Source organism: Calidris pugnax, unplaced genomic scaffold, assembly GCF_001431845.1.
Source record: "Calidris pugnax isolate Ruff unplaced genomic scaffold, ASM143184v1 scaffold70, whole genome shotgun sequence".
Lineage (NCBI taxonomy): Eukaryota > Metazoa > Chordata > Aves > Charadriiformes > Scolopacidae > Calidris > Calidris pugnax.
In genome coordinates, this window is record NW_015090862.1 from 8,761,299 (window position 1) to 8,777,402 (window position 16,104).

The window sequence follows — 16,104 nt, forward strand, 5'->3', positions numbered from 1 at the left end:
CATTGCACAAAGTACTACAGCTATTGAAATAACGGCCTCCCATTATTTTGCTGAACAGGTGTAATGGTGACAGCGAGGAGGACAGAAGAGTCATTTCCCTTCAGCTGGACAGAGACCACCATGCTCTGTTCGTGGCGTTCTCCAGCTGCGTCATTAGAATTCCCCTGAGCCGGTGTGAGCGTCACGGGTCATGTAAAAAGTACGGCCCCGTTCCTGAACTCCCCCTTAAAAGAAGGGCACCAACATCTCTTGGGAAGGAAGTAAAAAATGCATGATTTTTTGGGGTTTTTCTCTTGCAAGGGCATGTATTGCTTCACGGGACCCGTACTGTGGCTGGTTAGACCACGAGGCGTGTGGAAGAGTGACACCAGGCATGCTGTAAGTACTGCTTTTCAGATTAGCCCAGCATCTCTACATACGCTTCATAGACCACAGGAGCTCGTACCCTTGGCCTGTTCCTTGGACTCAATTGATAAATCTCCATTTCTTTCAGGATGTTTTTTCATTGTACTCTATACATCCAAGGACAGAATGCTACAGTGTGTACTGTATCTATGAGAACAAAATACTAAAGTGTGACCTAATTCTGCAATCTCTAGGTGAAGACTTAACTTTCAGTGGGAGTTTCACATGTGTGGGGGAGGACGAGCAGACCTGTAGGAAGAGCAGCTGGAAGCAGGAAGGCAAGAAATTGCTGCCTGCAGCCTGAGCAGCTCAGAGAGTACCCAGTATCCCCTCCCGGGCGTGCTCACGGCCAGGGAACAGTCAATGGCAAATACAAAAGCACAGGATTCACAGTGGGAACGGAGGAAGGGTTTGCCTCCAGCTGGAGCCTTGGCGATACAGACGCATACCAAAGGTGTTTGCACAAACCAATTCTGTCATACACACTGCATTAGCAGCTGTATCTTCATAAGAGGCCTTTGTAGCAGGCCAGTGCAAACTTTAACTAGTATAATTGTTTGGTTGTATCTAAGACCAAGCGTACACCCAACATAGAGGACATGATGAAGTTGCCGGAAAAGGGGATTTATTTATTTATTTATTGATTTATTTTTCCTACTTCGTGGCATAAGCGTGTATATAGAGTTTTAAAGCCTGGTTATAACTAACTTGTGCATTTTGTAAAACAGTTTTTTGGGCCATACACTAGCTCTTGTATATGTTTCCATTTGCTGCTTCCAGGAAAAAAAAAATCACCATTTGTTTCCCTGCTAATACTGTTAATTGCAGGTTCTCTTTGTTTGTTTCATACAACCACAGCACTGGAGGATACGTGCAAGATGTGGAATACGGCAACACAGCGCAGCTTGGGGACTGCCATGGTAAGACATAGTCATTGCTGCTCGGTTGTGATGTCTCGGCAGTGATCTGTGGCCACACCTCACTATGGATGTTAAATTTATGATGAGCTTTTCAGTAACACGATGAACACATCACCTGGTGTTCTTGTGAATGTTCACAAAGCTGAGCTTTTTGGTCCTGGGTGGCAGAGTTTTGTCTTTACTTCACCAGTTTACAACTATTTGGGGTCTACAGCAAAGTATTGAAGAATTTATTTTTTTGTAAGCAGTAATAGTTTAGCTTTTGTTTTCCATTACTCAGGTTTGAGATCTTTTGCTTTCTTTTTTGTTACTTTTTACTGATTACTTGTTCCTTTAATTCTTTTAGAAATTTTGCCTACTACAGCTACACCAGATTACAAAATATTTGGCGACCCAACATCTGGTTAGTTTTTTTTAATTTTTTTGAATTAAATGACCTTTACTTTCCTTCAGTTCAGCATTTTCAGCCCTTTTTTCCTTCCTTTTGCACAGTTGGCAATCCTCCATTTTTGTGCTTTTACTCATGTTCCCACTGATGGTAAAGATAGTCAGACTCTTCTCACTCAGCACTTCACCCTGTGTAGCCGCATGTTAACAGCTCATTATTTATTGAGCCATCTTTTATTAAAGAGCCTGATTAACATAGATGACATCTTCACTGCACGAAAGTCCACTAAGCTTTACTCTTTATCCCCAGCCATGCATTTGTGAATGCCCCTATTGGTCATCTCTAGTAGATGAATGGCAGAATTTCATCATCTTCCTCCTTACTTCTCCTTTCCTCTTTTCCCTCTTTCCCAGCAAGCTTTTTGCACAAATACGCATTTTCTAAGATGTGTATTTCTATATTTTTGAAATGTTTTAAGTAGCTTGTGCTAATGGAAAAAATTTAACATCAAAAACTGTGTAGCTGAATGAGGACTTGTGTAGACAAAGGTGGCTTAGAAAAAGCTTTATGTGGTGTTGTCAGATGGACTTTCACATCCTTTTCTCTCCTTCAGTGATTTTTCTAATAGTGTTTTCACCACCAGCCCCTGGTGTTCTGGGAGACAGGACCTCGTGCTCCTCTGTTGAACTCAAAAGCAGAACCTGTGTTGACTTCAACAGGAGCAAGACCATGCCCTTATTTTCCAGTCTTGGTCGCTACTTTCAAATGAAGGGCACATTTCTGACTGACAAATACAAAAATAATCTATTTGGATGTTAAATTTGTAGAAGTGCAACAAAACTGAGAACATTATTTTGTTTTTTGGTTTCTGATTATATTTGCACTTCTGTAACTTGACAAGAAGTAATGTTTAAGACAAATATTTTGTAGAAGCATTTACCCATAATGTAAGTTAGAGACTCACTCAGGAAAGCAAAACAAAACTATGTTACATGGAAATGTTACCTTGCTTGCATGAGTGTTTACCAACTGAATTTTCCAAGTGATATTTTAGGACACAGATACAACTGAACGTTATTTTCAACTTCTGAATGAGAGTGCTTTTGAAGTGCAGTAAGATCTCAAGCCGTAGACATTCATGTCTAAACCTAAGGGGACAGTGAACACAAAATACTTTGAGTGTGCAAAGTAGCCTGTGGATTGTAAACCCAATTTGATGTGTTTCCTCCTCATGTGCCTTTTCACATAGGCTACGGTGATTCTGTTCAGCAAATGTACTACAGAGGAGCCAGAATCCATGCAACATTGTTCCTTAGGAACCATTACAAAATAGGGGTTAAAAATATTCCTGTCATCCCCACCTGTAGAAATGGCTCATTCAGCAGTTCCTGGTGCACCATAATAGCACTAATGGAGCTGATCTGGTTTCTCAGGCGTAACCTGTCATGAGTGTGTGTCTTTCCAAGTAACTTCTTTTTCTTTGAAGATGTTTAAAAGGCAGCCAAGTATGTTGTCTCCAGTGAAGAATATAGCAATTAAGTAGAATAAGTTGGGCTTTTCACCTCCACCAGTTGCTTACTTTAACTTTTGCACTGCTTTCATGTTTGACTTCTCTGGCTTTTTGGCTAGCAGCTGTTGATGTTTTAATGGATTTTTTTTTTGTACTTAAAAGTTTTGAACCAATTGATTTTAATCATCCCTCTGTGCTTCTGCAGAGTGTAGGGGGGTCACATTTTGCTCTGACGTGTAACTCCATAAAATACTGTCTCCAGCTGTAGCTTAGATGTGCCATGAAACAGTGAGGAAAGCCTGACTGTAATACACATTAATAAAAATCTGTTTGCCACCACAGACATGGAGTTCTCCTCAGCTTCCATTACCACAATGGCAAGTATCCCAGTTATATCACCTAAAGTGATTGGTTCCTGGAAACCTAAAGTGACTGGCTCTCGGAAATTTGTAGTTCAAGATGACCCAAACACTTCTGATTATTCTGATCCATTATCAGGTGTCCCAAAGGGTAAGGCCTTACCAGGGAATACATTGCAGCTGAATGGAAACCTGATAGTCTCAGCATTGTCTAAGGCTTAAACGTAACAGCCGTGATCGTTGGGCTATATTTTACACCCATTTCCTGTGAATATGCAGACAGTGCAATCATGTTTTTCATACCTACTTATCCAGTGTACAAAGTGCTGCTTACAGCTTGTAATAGGAAACATGGATAGTAAGCTCAGCCTTTCATTCCTGGGGTGCTCCAAAGCTCCCATTAAGATCAGTGGGAGTTCTGGATGCATTAAAAAAATTACATTCAAACTTACCTGCACCTCTGGTGGTTGTTTTCAAACCAGCCTAGTTTGGGTAACGCTATTAGTCCTCATGAATGGTTCCTCATAAGAGCTTCATGGGTTTTTTCCCATTTGGTTTGTGGGTAGGGTTTTGGGGGAGGAGGGGGAGGAACAGAAAACAAAGCACAGGTCTGTGACAGATCCTTGTGTTAAATGGGGCACATCCCAAACTCTGCCCACGTGCAGCATGTTTCTGGAGAACGGGGGTCAGATCTGGGTAAGGATGTGCTGAAGTTTTGTTCTCTGGATATAAGCGACAGTTTACAGTACACAGAGAGACACACACAGGTTTTAAGCCAAGCACAAAAAGAAACTTATTCTGCCTGTAATTCATCTTTCTGTCGTCATTCTTCCTGCTAAGTGACCCTTTGATTAGGCTCTTAGGGCAACAAAGACTTTTAATTTAGTAGGACTATTGCAGTCAACCAAAGAATGGAGAAGCTTCCAATCCCATAACCAAAACTGAACACGAGTCTTCATCAGGACAGAATAGCCAGGTGACAGACATGTTTGCACTATTCTGTATTTACTGAAAATCTCACCAGTCAAAACCCATTTGTGTTCTATTGTCATTCACCAAAACATATCAGGTTTCCTATCGGCCATTACGGCAGTGCATTTTGTCATTTTAATTTGTTATTTTCCATTTTGCTTTAAGTTTTTGTTATCATTTGCTCTTGGTTCTGAAACCCATTTTGTGTCATAGCTATTAGTGAACTTTACTTACGTTTTCTTTCTTCTTCTGCACAGCGCCATTAAAACCTGTAACCCTGAACATTAACAATGTTCAAAGGCCTTGCCTCTAACAAAAGTGAATCTGTTCCTTCCCTTTTGCTCTTTCAATTTAACATCCCTTGGGATAGTTAACAGAATTACTTTCATTAAAAACTAACATTCTCTTAGCTGCAAGATGTCTGTGGTTGCTTTAAAAATCTCAAAAAACAAAGGGAGCTTGTTAATACATAAATAAAAAACTAATCAAATATTCAACTTCTTGGTCTAAGCAAAAGTTTTCTAAGTTTTAACATTCTCTAATAACTTAACCTTGCAAGATGGTGGTTTTTTTAATGTTATGCAAATGTTTATCTTCATTATTGATTTAAAAAAAAGAAAAATTAGTGCTCTGATAGACATAATTTTGAACTTCAAAAATTGTACACTTAACGTAACGCAAGGTGTGCCACTGCAGGGCTAGCAACCTATGGATGCATTAGCTCAGAACTTTCACACTGGATTACATTAAGGTGGTTATAACAATGCAGTATATACATTATACAGTTTTACACAACATTTGCATAATCCTGTCTCTCTTTTGATACTGATTTATGAGTTGGGCAGAAAACTGAGAGAGAAATCCATCCATGAGTTATTAATTGCTATCTGGCCCAGTAGCACCTTCTAACCTCAATTTTCCAGCAGAAATTATTACTGTTAATAACATACGGGCTCCTATTTGCGAGCCTTTAAGGAAATTTGGGGACCGAACGTAACATAAGGAGAGAAGCTTTGACGAGCATTCCTCATTATCAAAGAAAATGGACAGTCTCCATTTAGACAGATCAATGCTCACAGTCATTCTTATGTATAAAATTAATTGCATTCAGCAGTGCTGTGGATCACAGGAGTTACACTAACACTAGGCACAGAGCACTTACAACCACTTCATAGAGCACATCCCTGAGGGAGGCCACCTTCTTCTGAAATGAGTATCAGTGTGAAGTACCTGTAGATTTATGATTTACTTCATGTCTTTTGCAGGTGTAAGGTGGGAAGTACAATCAGGAGAGTCCAACCAAATGGTACATATGAATGTCCTAATCACTTGTGTCTTTGCCGCTTTTGTCCTGGGAGCCTTTATTGCGGGAGTGGCTGTTTACTGTTACCGGGATATATTTGTACGGAAATCCAGAAAAATACACAAAGATGCGGAATCGGCTCAGTCCTGTACTGACTCCAGTGGGAGCTTTGCTAAACTGAACGGGCTGTTTGATAGTCCCGTCAAGGAATATCAGCAAAACATTGATTCACCCAAACTTTACACAAACCTGTTGACGAGCAGAAAGGAGTTGCCACCAAACGGTGATACGAAGTCCATGATGATGGACCACAGGGGCCAGCCTCCGGAGTTAGCTGCGCTTCCAACTCCTGAATCTACACCAGTTCTTCAACAAAAGACTCTGCAGGCTATGAAAAGTCAGTCGGACAAAGCACACAGTAACCTCAATGCTTCACGAAAGGAAACCCCACTAAAAAGCCCTCAGTTTTTTCCTTCCAGTCCTCCACCCCACTCTCCTTTAAGTCATGGACATATTCCTAGTGCTATTGTTCTTCCCAATGCTACCCATGATTACAACACATCTTTCTCAAATTCTAACGCGCACAAGGCAGACAAAAAGATGCAACATATTGATCATCCGCTCACAAAACCATCCAGCAAAAGAGACCACAGGAGATCTGTTGATTCCAGGAACACCCTGAATGATTTTCTGAAACACCTAAATGAAACTACTAGTAATCCCAAAGCAATTATGGGAGATATTCAAATGGCCCACCAGACTTTAATGCTGGATCCAATGGGAAACATGTCTGAGATCCCACCTAAGGTTCCCAACAGGGAGGCATCTTTATACTCTCCTCCATCAACTCTTCCAAGAAACAGCCCCACAAAACGAGTGGACGTTCCCACCACTCCTGCAGTACCAATGACCTCTTTGGAAAGGCAGAGGGGTTATCACAAAAATTCTTCGCAAAGGCATTCAATATCTGCCCTTCCTAAAAACTTAAACTCACCAAATGGTGTTTTGTTATCCAGACAGCCTAGTATTAATCGTGGGGGGTACATGCCTCCCACGGCAGGCACAAAGATGGACTACATGCAAGGGACGCCCGTCAGCGTTCACCTCCAGCCTTCCTTGTCCAGGCAAAGCAGCTACACGAGCAACGGCACCCTTCCTCGTACAGGGATAAAGAGGACACCCTCCTTAAAACCCGATGTGCCACCAAAACCCTCATTTGTTCCTCAGACAACTTCAGTCAGACCACTGAACAAATACAGTTACTAGGACATGTCTGTGCTAAAAATGAGTGTGGCATTGACCTGTACAGGTTGGGAGATGACGATGTGGTAGACACGTAAGACAGAGACTCGCTTGTTATTAAAGAGAACAAAGTGGCCAAAGAAACTGTCTGTACTTCAGCAACATCTGTGTCTTGCCACATGTAGCTATAGCAAGACTTCGTGTGCTTGCTGAGAGCAACCACAAAAAACAAAGGAAAGTGCTGGTCATTACATTTCTTTTGTTTGGAGCTAAGGAGACATGTAGCACAATGGGGTGGGGGCTACTTTACTGTTCTAAATAGCTAAAAAAAAGAGTTCTTGGGAAAAAAAAAATCAGTAAGCAAATACTTGAAAAATGGGTTCCATTTTAGACTGCCATTAAGCGTGGTCCTTCCCATTAAATGTGAACATTTTAATATGTATGCATTCACCTTGCCTCTTGCACAAATGTCAGAAAATGGTAATGTCTCAATGAATATCTGGGTTAATAATCAATTTGCTGGAATTCAGTCTCTGGCCCAACTGTAGCATTATTATTTTTTTTTTCTCTCTTCATGTGTGTGGCATTTTGTTTGTGCCACAGATAAAGCTGTGCGTGTGTGTGGATGTGCGTGTGTACTGTACACACTAGGATGTACTTAGATTCCCATTGCATCTTTTATGCTATGGAATTGTTTACATTGAGCATGACTGAACAAACAGATGACTCTGCCTTCTGCAGCCCGTTGGGTTCAGTTTGGAGACAGCTAAGGATGAACTGCGCATCTCTGCCAGCCTTCTGAATGGTAACGCCTCGATGAAACAGTCACCCAGTGAAAGGTGCAGATACGTGTAATTCTTCATAACTCTGTTGTGCTGCTATTGATTCAGAGCTGCGCATTTCAAATCTAGTGTTTTGGGCTGGAACAGGGGAGTTTTACTGTGTTTCCACAGTGCCTCCATCCAATACCTGGCCACTGTGAACTTGAGCCCCTTACTTCTCATTGAGGGCAGCTAATAATCAATTCACTTGGCAAAGGCCTGTGTAACTAGAGAAGGTTACGTTTGTGTTGCATTTAATAATGCCCTACATGGTGATAGACTCTTGTCAATAAAAAAGAAGAAATATTAATTGGCCTGGCAGAAGCAGTCTGTGAAAACTCAACAGTAGTGCAATCAATTTGTTTTTGTTGTGTAATGTAAGGTTTTTTCCGAAGTCATGCAGGTAATGACAATATTCTGTAAATATTATGTGTGAGTTTACCTGAATCTGTGCATTTTGTGCCTTATTCATGCAAATGATAAAAGTACTAAAAAAAAAAAAAAATAAATTGTCAAGTGTTCTCACTATAGCACGTATCTCCCGAGTGCCAGTTGTAAAACCTCTCAACAGCACCCAAAAAAAAAAGAAAAAAAGAAAGATAAAAAGCAAGAATAATTAATGGTAACTAAAGGCAGCCTACAATCCAAGAAGACAGCAGCATTAAATCACCTTACCATGATAAACATTCCACTCCAGCTCTCCGAAGGATCAAACAGTTATAATGTGAAATCAAATGAGGTTTCTAGGGTAATGGAACACCTGCTAAAGTTGTGTAAGCTATTTAGTAGGTTTTACAGTATCCACTTGCAGCTGATGTTCAACACAGATGGCTATTTTAGCTTGCAAACTACACACTACCACATTGTTTATTGAACATAACTATAGAAATAACCACGGCAGAGGAATATTCATGAATTAGCGGGACAAATAACTGCAATGGGTTTCAGAGATGGTAGAGATTTATATTATGTGTTCAAAGGGGAGAAAAGGTTAGTCACTGAAAACTGGATCTCTGTTACAGAACAAAGAATAAAGGATAGAAGTAGTCATTTTTTCTTGTAAGGCTGTAAGGGACATTTATTTCCTGAGACCTCTGGATCCAAAAATCAATGATCTCTCTTCCTAAACACTTCTGTCTTGCAACTAAAACACTACAGATTAATAACTATTAAAAATATACTGGGTTGTCAAAAGACACAAACTGATCCGAATTCACTTTACAAATATTAATTAATACAGACTTGTGTGAAACCGAAAGATAAATGTATGTGAACCCTGATAACCTCCTGTAACATTGTGCTGCCTTGTAGATGGTAATGTGAGTTCTCTCAGTATTTATGTTGAAATTTCTAACATTCAACCTAGTCCTTATTCTGTTAATTTAATAATTAAAGATGCTTTATCCATTTGTGCAAAGGTAAACGCAGATTGTATCTTTTTTAATGGTACGGCATAAAAAAAGTAACCCTTAAATGAAGCTGCTCTATACTATAGAGTACTTTAACATGTATAGATATCTTGTAAACTTGTATTGTGGATGTGTAAATAATACGTTATTTGGGTTTTTAACACCGCATGTAAAGTCAAAATAAAATATTCCAATGTACTGCGTGTCTAATTTCATTATTAGAGAAGGCAGTTTGAGGTGTGTTGTTGTTGAGATTACAATAGAGGAAAAACCCCGCTTGCCTTTAATGGGTCCGTGGAGGCGGCGCAGAGACATCCTTTCCTCAGCCTGACAGGGGACTTGCAGAGGTGGTCGGTGACGCTCACAGGTGTCCTTCATTTCCACCGCAGCCACATGTTGACGTGCAGGCTCTGGAGAGAGAGAGAGTGTCTAGAGATGACTTTCAGCCTCGTGAGTTAAATATAAAACATCTATGTAACCGGCCTGCAGTGGGAGAGTACAGTACTGGTTGAGGGCTGCCCATAGACATACCAACAGATGCACTAAATTTGAAAATACCTAATAGATGCCCAAATGAAAACTTAACTTTAGCTTGATCCAGGTTTCAGCTGGGCTGTGGTTCATGCGAACCTTTCTTGTATCAATTTTTTGCAAATACAGTACCGTTGTGAAAGAAGATGGAAGATAGCCTTCTAAAATGTAGGCTGCAAAAAGATAAGAGATTAATTGCAGACCCTACATAGCAGGACATTCCTAAATACTTAACAAATGATTAATAATTGAAAGTCACATTTCAGGCAGACAGTAAAGCCCAACAGAAATATACATGCCATATATTTAGTATGTGCCAACATCGCATGTAATTTTAAAATAATCAAAGTAATTCAGTATCAGAAAACAAATATAATGTATTCTTTAATTAAAAGTTGATTTTAGATAATGGATTAAAATTATTTGTTATGAGATTATGATGTCAAGCTATTACTCATTTTAAATTACTGTGCATGTTATAACAATACAATGGCACTTAGTTGTGCCATTCAGCTTACTGAAAAAAAATACCTTTCAATGGAAAAAGAAACACAGTTGAATATGTATTTTTTCTAGTGCAGAAACAAATTTAGATTTCTTTTTATTGATGTGATTTTTTTTTTCAGTAGGTGTCTTTCTATATGAAATGAAGAATCAAACACATACAGCTGTCATATGCTGCAAGCCTGTGCTGCTTTTCCACTTTAAAATTAATTATGCCTTTGACATGACTGGTGTCAGCAAGTGTGGGTGAGGGTGTGCCCTCTGTGGAGGGGCTGTACCTTTTGATGCACACCTACTTCAGTCAGACATTAAGGGTGGTAATGAGAAATTACAAATAGTTATTTTAGTGACATATAAAGGTGCATCTAACACACAAATTGTGGACTATTTTTGTTCAGAAAAATATCTGCATTTATTCTATTGAAAAGGTGTCAAGTGCCCATTTCCACAGTTACTTGTTTTAGTCTGCATTGAACCAACCTTCACTTAACCAGAGAGACGTGGTGGCTGGATGGGTCTGGCCAGTTGTCTCTCCCAGGTGACGTGGTGGGTGCAAACACCACAGAAAGCTATGAGAACAAACACTCACCATTTGTTCAACTCTCCCTTTGCTAACAGAGAGGGGACTCGGCAGCCAAAGGCTAACCAGCCACAACAGCAGCTTTTAAACTGCTTTGTCTTTAACGCCGATGCCAAAGCAGCCACATATAGACTCCCTGTTCTGAAAGAGAACTGCAACAATAAGAAAAAACTTAGCAAGAAAAGAAATTAAAACAATTTCAGTTTTTCTCCTGAGATGCTCAATTGGTTGGTTTTAAGCATCCACGGTGCCCAATGAGTGCATGAAGAGTGGCAGGAACACACTCGCAAGGGGAGGTCCCAGGCCCAGAGCTCAGAGTTGCCCCCAGTGCCGGGGCAGCCTGGACAGTCCTGGTGTGGGCATGCGAAGGCAGAGGAGTGGCTCCCACTCATCTCTGGCTTTCTTTGCTTTTTGCAGAAAAAAACATAAATAATTTTGAACACAGACAAGTGAAAAACACAAAATAAAAAAAGAGCTGCAGGCCCACAGTAGTGAGATGATTGCAAGGAAACCAATTTGTAAAGCCGTGAGTAGTTATCGCTATGGCTGTGTTGCCAGCACAAACCTGTGGCCTTTTAAATTGGGGTCTTAAAGTAATCAGAGTAGTTACAAAAATCAGGATGCCTCTGTCTTAGTGCCGTCTTGCTAATGACTCACTCTGTGACCCTGGCAAGATTATGCAGGGTTTATCCACTATAATGGAGCCTCAGAAGGCAGTGTTCTTAGTTGGAGTGTGTGCAGTTAGTCTCTTTGTAACATTTTCCGCTTACGAAGGTTTTCTTATTTTTCCTTCTCCCTCTGTGATTCTGAGCACCAGCAAGGACATCTTGCAGGTAAATAAAGGGAAAGAGAAATCCCTTCCCATCTGGGAAAGGTTAGTATTTGCAGGAGCGGGGAGGAGTTGGTTGGTATTTCCCCAGGTGCCTATTAATTTCACGGGATGGAAAAATATTTTTAAAAAATTGATCACGACAAATCATCTCATAAATGCAGCATCTGGACTTCAGCTGGGATGTGCAAGCTTTTCATATAAAAAGCAGTACCAGGAGACCAACCTACCAAGACTGCATTTGTTGTTCAAATGTCATCACAGCACACTATGAAAGAGCAAGAAACCAAAGGATTTGGGAGGAAAAAAACTCCAAACATTAAATATTTAATTAGATTCAGCTTTGCTCAGAGAACTAGAGATTCTCGCCCTTTTATTCAATCATACTAAAAGTGCAACTGGTGTGAGGGCCTGACTGTGGACCAGCCATTGCTGCCTGCCTGCAAACATTTTTGTAGACATATTGCATTAGCCTGACACACATCTGAAATTATAATCTGCCCTGAACTCTCAACTGAGAAACCTTTTCTACTCTGCCTGAAATGAAATTTATTGGAAGCTCTGATTTTCAGTGCATTCTGAATTCATCCTATGACCTGATTTATGGTCTGCATGCTTGCTTTTTTCCTACAGACACCAGCAACTTTTCTGAGCTCTGCTTGTTAGAATCATAACTAGATCCAAGTCCATCCTACAGTGAAGGTTGCTGACCAGAGCAGAGATGCCAGAGGGTGACCATGTTTAGATAAAGTTTGAGAAGGCCTTGGACTCACTGGTGATGCTGCATCCTCTCTGCCAGACTGCTGCCTCTGCCCTTCATGACAGCCAGGAAAAGCGTTACTCAAGCTCCTGAAATACTTTAAGAGGAGGGAAGAAGAAAGCCAAGCTGTCCTGACCGTTTTCGGGAATGGTCCCCATTTGTCAACAAAAAAGGGAGCTTACTACAGAAAAACTTGAATGGCCAAAAAAAAATAAACCAAACTAACCCCAAAACTGACCTGCACACATCTTGCTGTCCCTGTTTTGCAACTCCAAGGCTCTTTTTCCAGGGCAGCATCCCACTGACTTGCACAAAAATGAGCAAAGACTAACAGTTCGCAATAAAGGGCCTTCTTCAGGATTATACCTGGCTGTAATAGCTGTTTTGTAATTTTTTCCAGTAGCTGACCTTAAACATTGGCAAAGGCAGAGCATGAGCTAACGGGTCTGCTTCTGTAGCTGTATGACAGCCTTTAACGTATGCCTATTTCTGCACAGAAATGGACGGCTGCCTGGTAAGAGAAGAAAGGTGGCAACTGGCTTTTAATTTGGGTCACTTTAAGCACAGGCTTATTTCTCAAATCTTTGATTTACAATACTGGCCCCACATGAGGAAAAAATAATCAAAAGCAGATCAGAGCAGATGAATCATAAAAGCAATGCAGAAGTGAGCTGTACCTTCCCTTTCTGTGCAGTGAATAGCCATCTGATTACTCCGATTTCCTCAGGAATACATGTTGGTCAATTAACAGCTTGAGATTTTTTTTGTTACAGACGAATGGCAGATTTTTATAATCAGGCCGTGCTGTATAACCGTGAATGGCTATTAGTCACAGGTTATTGTGCCTGGCCAACGATTAGGTGAGCGAGAAGCATTTCCAATATTAATGCTGTATGTGAGAATTGATTTCTGTGAAAGCTCGTGCACGCAGCTCTGACATTCAGTCTCTGTCACTGTTAGCACAGGTGAAATACTGACTCCATCGAATGAGATGGCAGAGCTGCACGGGGCCAAGCCTTCACCCTCAATCACTCAGACGTTCCCAGAAAGCAAATGCTAAGGAGGTGTGAGCAAGGCCAAAGCAAAACGCAACGCGCATCTGCAGGAAAGCATTTGCTATAACAAGACACAGCCCAAACATCATCCCTGGCCACGTTTGTTTTATAAGTCAATCAAGGCTTCAGCATAAGACAAATGCCTCTGCAGGAACCGTTTGCTTTTTCTGAGTTTTGGAGGGTTTTCCAGCAGGTACTGCAATAGGAGCTGAACAGGCTTACCTAGGCCAGCTGACATTTTGTGTATGGAGACCTCTTGCCATCCACGGACCACAGCTGTGTAGTTGTAGGTTTGCTTGGTTTTAAATTCACTAAAAAAGCACATCATATATTACACTCAACTGGGACATAAGCTGCCAAACACCCAGGCACAGAGAAAAGCTATAGAAAGGCACTCACTGAGCACATTGAGACTATCTGTTGGGGAACTGCTCATGCCAACAACAGCAGAAGAGGGTGTTTTGTGATGTTTGTTTCACTTCTCTTGATAACACTCAAGTAAGGGGTACCAAAATACCAAAATCACAGAATGGCTGAGGTTGGAAGGGACCTCTGGATATCATCTTGTCCAACCCCCTTCCTCAAGCAGGGCCACTCAAGCATTCAGAAAAGCACTGAGCTGAAATTAGGACCCTAAACTGAAAGACAGTAAAAATGATTATTCATCCTTGAAATCCTTTCTAGGAGAACTTTCAGATTAAGCCAGTCCTTTTGCATAAATGTGAAGTCTTCCTTCTACTCAGACTGAGGTGAGTTTGGATATTCGACTACTATTTTTACTGCAGCACTTATTTCTCTTTGACAAGCAGAGAGTGCACATCTCAAATAGTCCTTCACTGTTCAGATCCCAGAGGGTATCAGCTGATCCTAATGCACAACGCACCACTCTCCATGCAAGTCTTTCATCTGAAGTGACATCATGATCAAAGACGAGGTTATATGGAGTGCAGCACACCGTGAGAAAGTCACATGATATTTCCGAACTGCTTCATTACTGGGATGGATAGTTCAGAAAGCACTTGAAAATGACATTTTACTATACACTACATATCCCATATTACAATCATTCCTTGCTAGTTCCTGCTGCTTTGGTTAAATTGCAGTACTTGGTAAAAGACTGGATTTTCTCTTCCACAGAAACAAAACCCCAGGTAGAATTTCTCCCCACACTCTGAGGGAGGGAATATGCCTCAAAACCCTTTAACCACAGAAGATATTCCAGGCCAGGAGGGACAAAACATCACATAGGACACAAAGGATGATCAGTTGCCAAAAATATACTTTTTGTCGCATTTCAGACTAAAACCACTTAGAAAACTGTCATGTCAATTTGACTGGGGGGGGAGGAGAAAATGTTTGCCCTGAAACTGGTTGACAGAATGGACAGCTTTATGATGTTGGCTTCTAACAAAATCTTGCACAAATGCCACACAGCTAACAATGTCAGCAGTTTCTACCTAAATCCAGTACTGGACTTTTTGTATACTCCTTGTGTTCTCTAAAACATAGTTTTACTTGGCCTGTACAGGACAATAGCTAACCTGTCTTGAAGCCTCAGTTTGATGTTTTAGTGCTCATTTGTGTTTTCATAAAGTCCTTCCAATGAAGGCTTCTCCCTTCTCTGGCTGCTGCTTCATAGGCTATTCCAGCCCCACTCCCCTTTGCTTCAGATGCAAGGTCAAGTCAGGGTCAGAAGAGCCCAGCTTTAAAAGGTCAGACTACACCTTTGTTATGCCACCAGATGTCACCTCCAAGTTCATCATGGCATGAATGACAAGACAGAACCTTTCCCAGGATGGTTCTCTATTAGCTCCTTCCTATCGAGCATGGGCTTCTCCATCCCATCAATGTAACTTGGGTGTTGACATTTGTACCTCTGAAAATTTCCCCAGATCTCCAACACCCTTAAGTAGCTTGTCCATAACAGGATCAGGGAGAGCAGTGGAGAGACAGATCCGCACCAAGCAGGAATCTCAAAGCAAGTCTGGAAAACCAATAGAAACCAGCAGGAGATACATGTGTAAATACCACTCATGCCTTTGAAAATCCCCTCAGCTGTTAGGCCCATTTAATCCTTGCTCTCTGTTCAGACATTAACAAAGACGCCAGCTCCGATGTGTATCATTCACCCTGTAGGCACGGGGAAGAACCATGGCATCTCTGGAAAGCAAAGCCTCTAATGCCAACCCAAAGAAGCTACAGACACCAATTAGCTAGATGCTAGACACTAGACACCTCATGATGAAGACCAGGTTTCAACCAATAACCACAGACCTATGAAGTCCCTGCTTCCTTATTGAAGTATTTTTGAACTACCTAACGTTGCAGAACGTGTTTTCATTTGAGGGGTTATTTTCCTAGTTTGGTTGTTTTGCTGCCATGGCTGTTGTTTTAAAATAAAGCAATTCTGGAATACTAATAAGTCTGTGTGGATTTTTTTCCCCAAGAATATTACGAAAGTTGACATTATATGTACTAGCCTGAACTCAGTTTCTGTCTGATTTAATAAATTTATG

General features: G+C 40.9%; 1 protein-coding gene across 15 annotated transcripts in view; it reads left to right on the plus strand.

Moving 5' to 3' along the window:
• Window positions 1–9,527, plus strand: part of SEMA6D (sema domain, transmembrane domain (TM), and cytoplasmic domain, (semaphorin) 6D) — a 382,134-nt gene extending 372,607 nt beyond the window's left edge. For 5 of the 15 annotated variants that reach the window (XM_014944555.1, XM_014944556.1, XM_014944557.1 and 2 more), the window contains 6 exons: window positions 59–199; window positions 301–378; window positions 1,234–1,325; window positions 1,672–1,728; window positions 3,566–3,733; window positions 5,820–9,527. In XM_014944555.1, coding sequence (XP_014800041.1) covers window positions 59–199; window positions 301–378; window positions 1,234–1,325; window positions 1,672–1,728; window positions 3,566–3,733; window positions 5,820–7,123 — 1,840 coding nt within the window. In that variant the 3' untranslated portion in view covers window positions 7,124–9,527. The other 10 variants (XM_014944569.1, XM_014944559.1, XM_014944568.1 and 7 more) reach the window with 10 other exon arrangements.
• The last annotated feature ends 6,577 nt before the right edge of the window (window positions 9,528–16,104 follow it).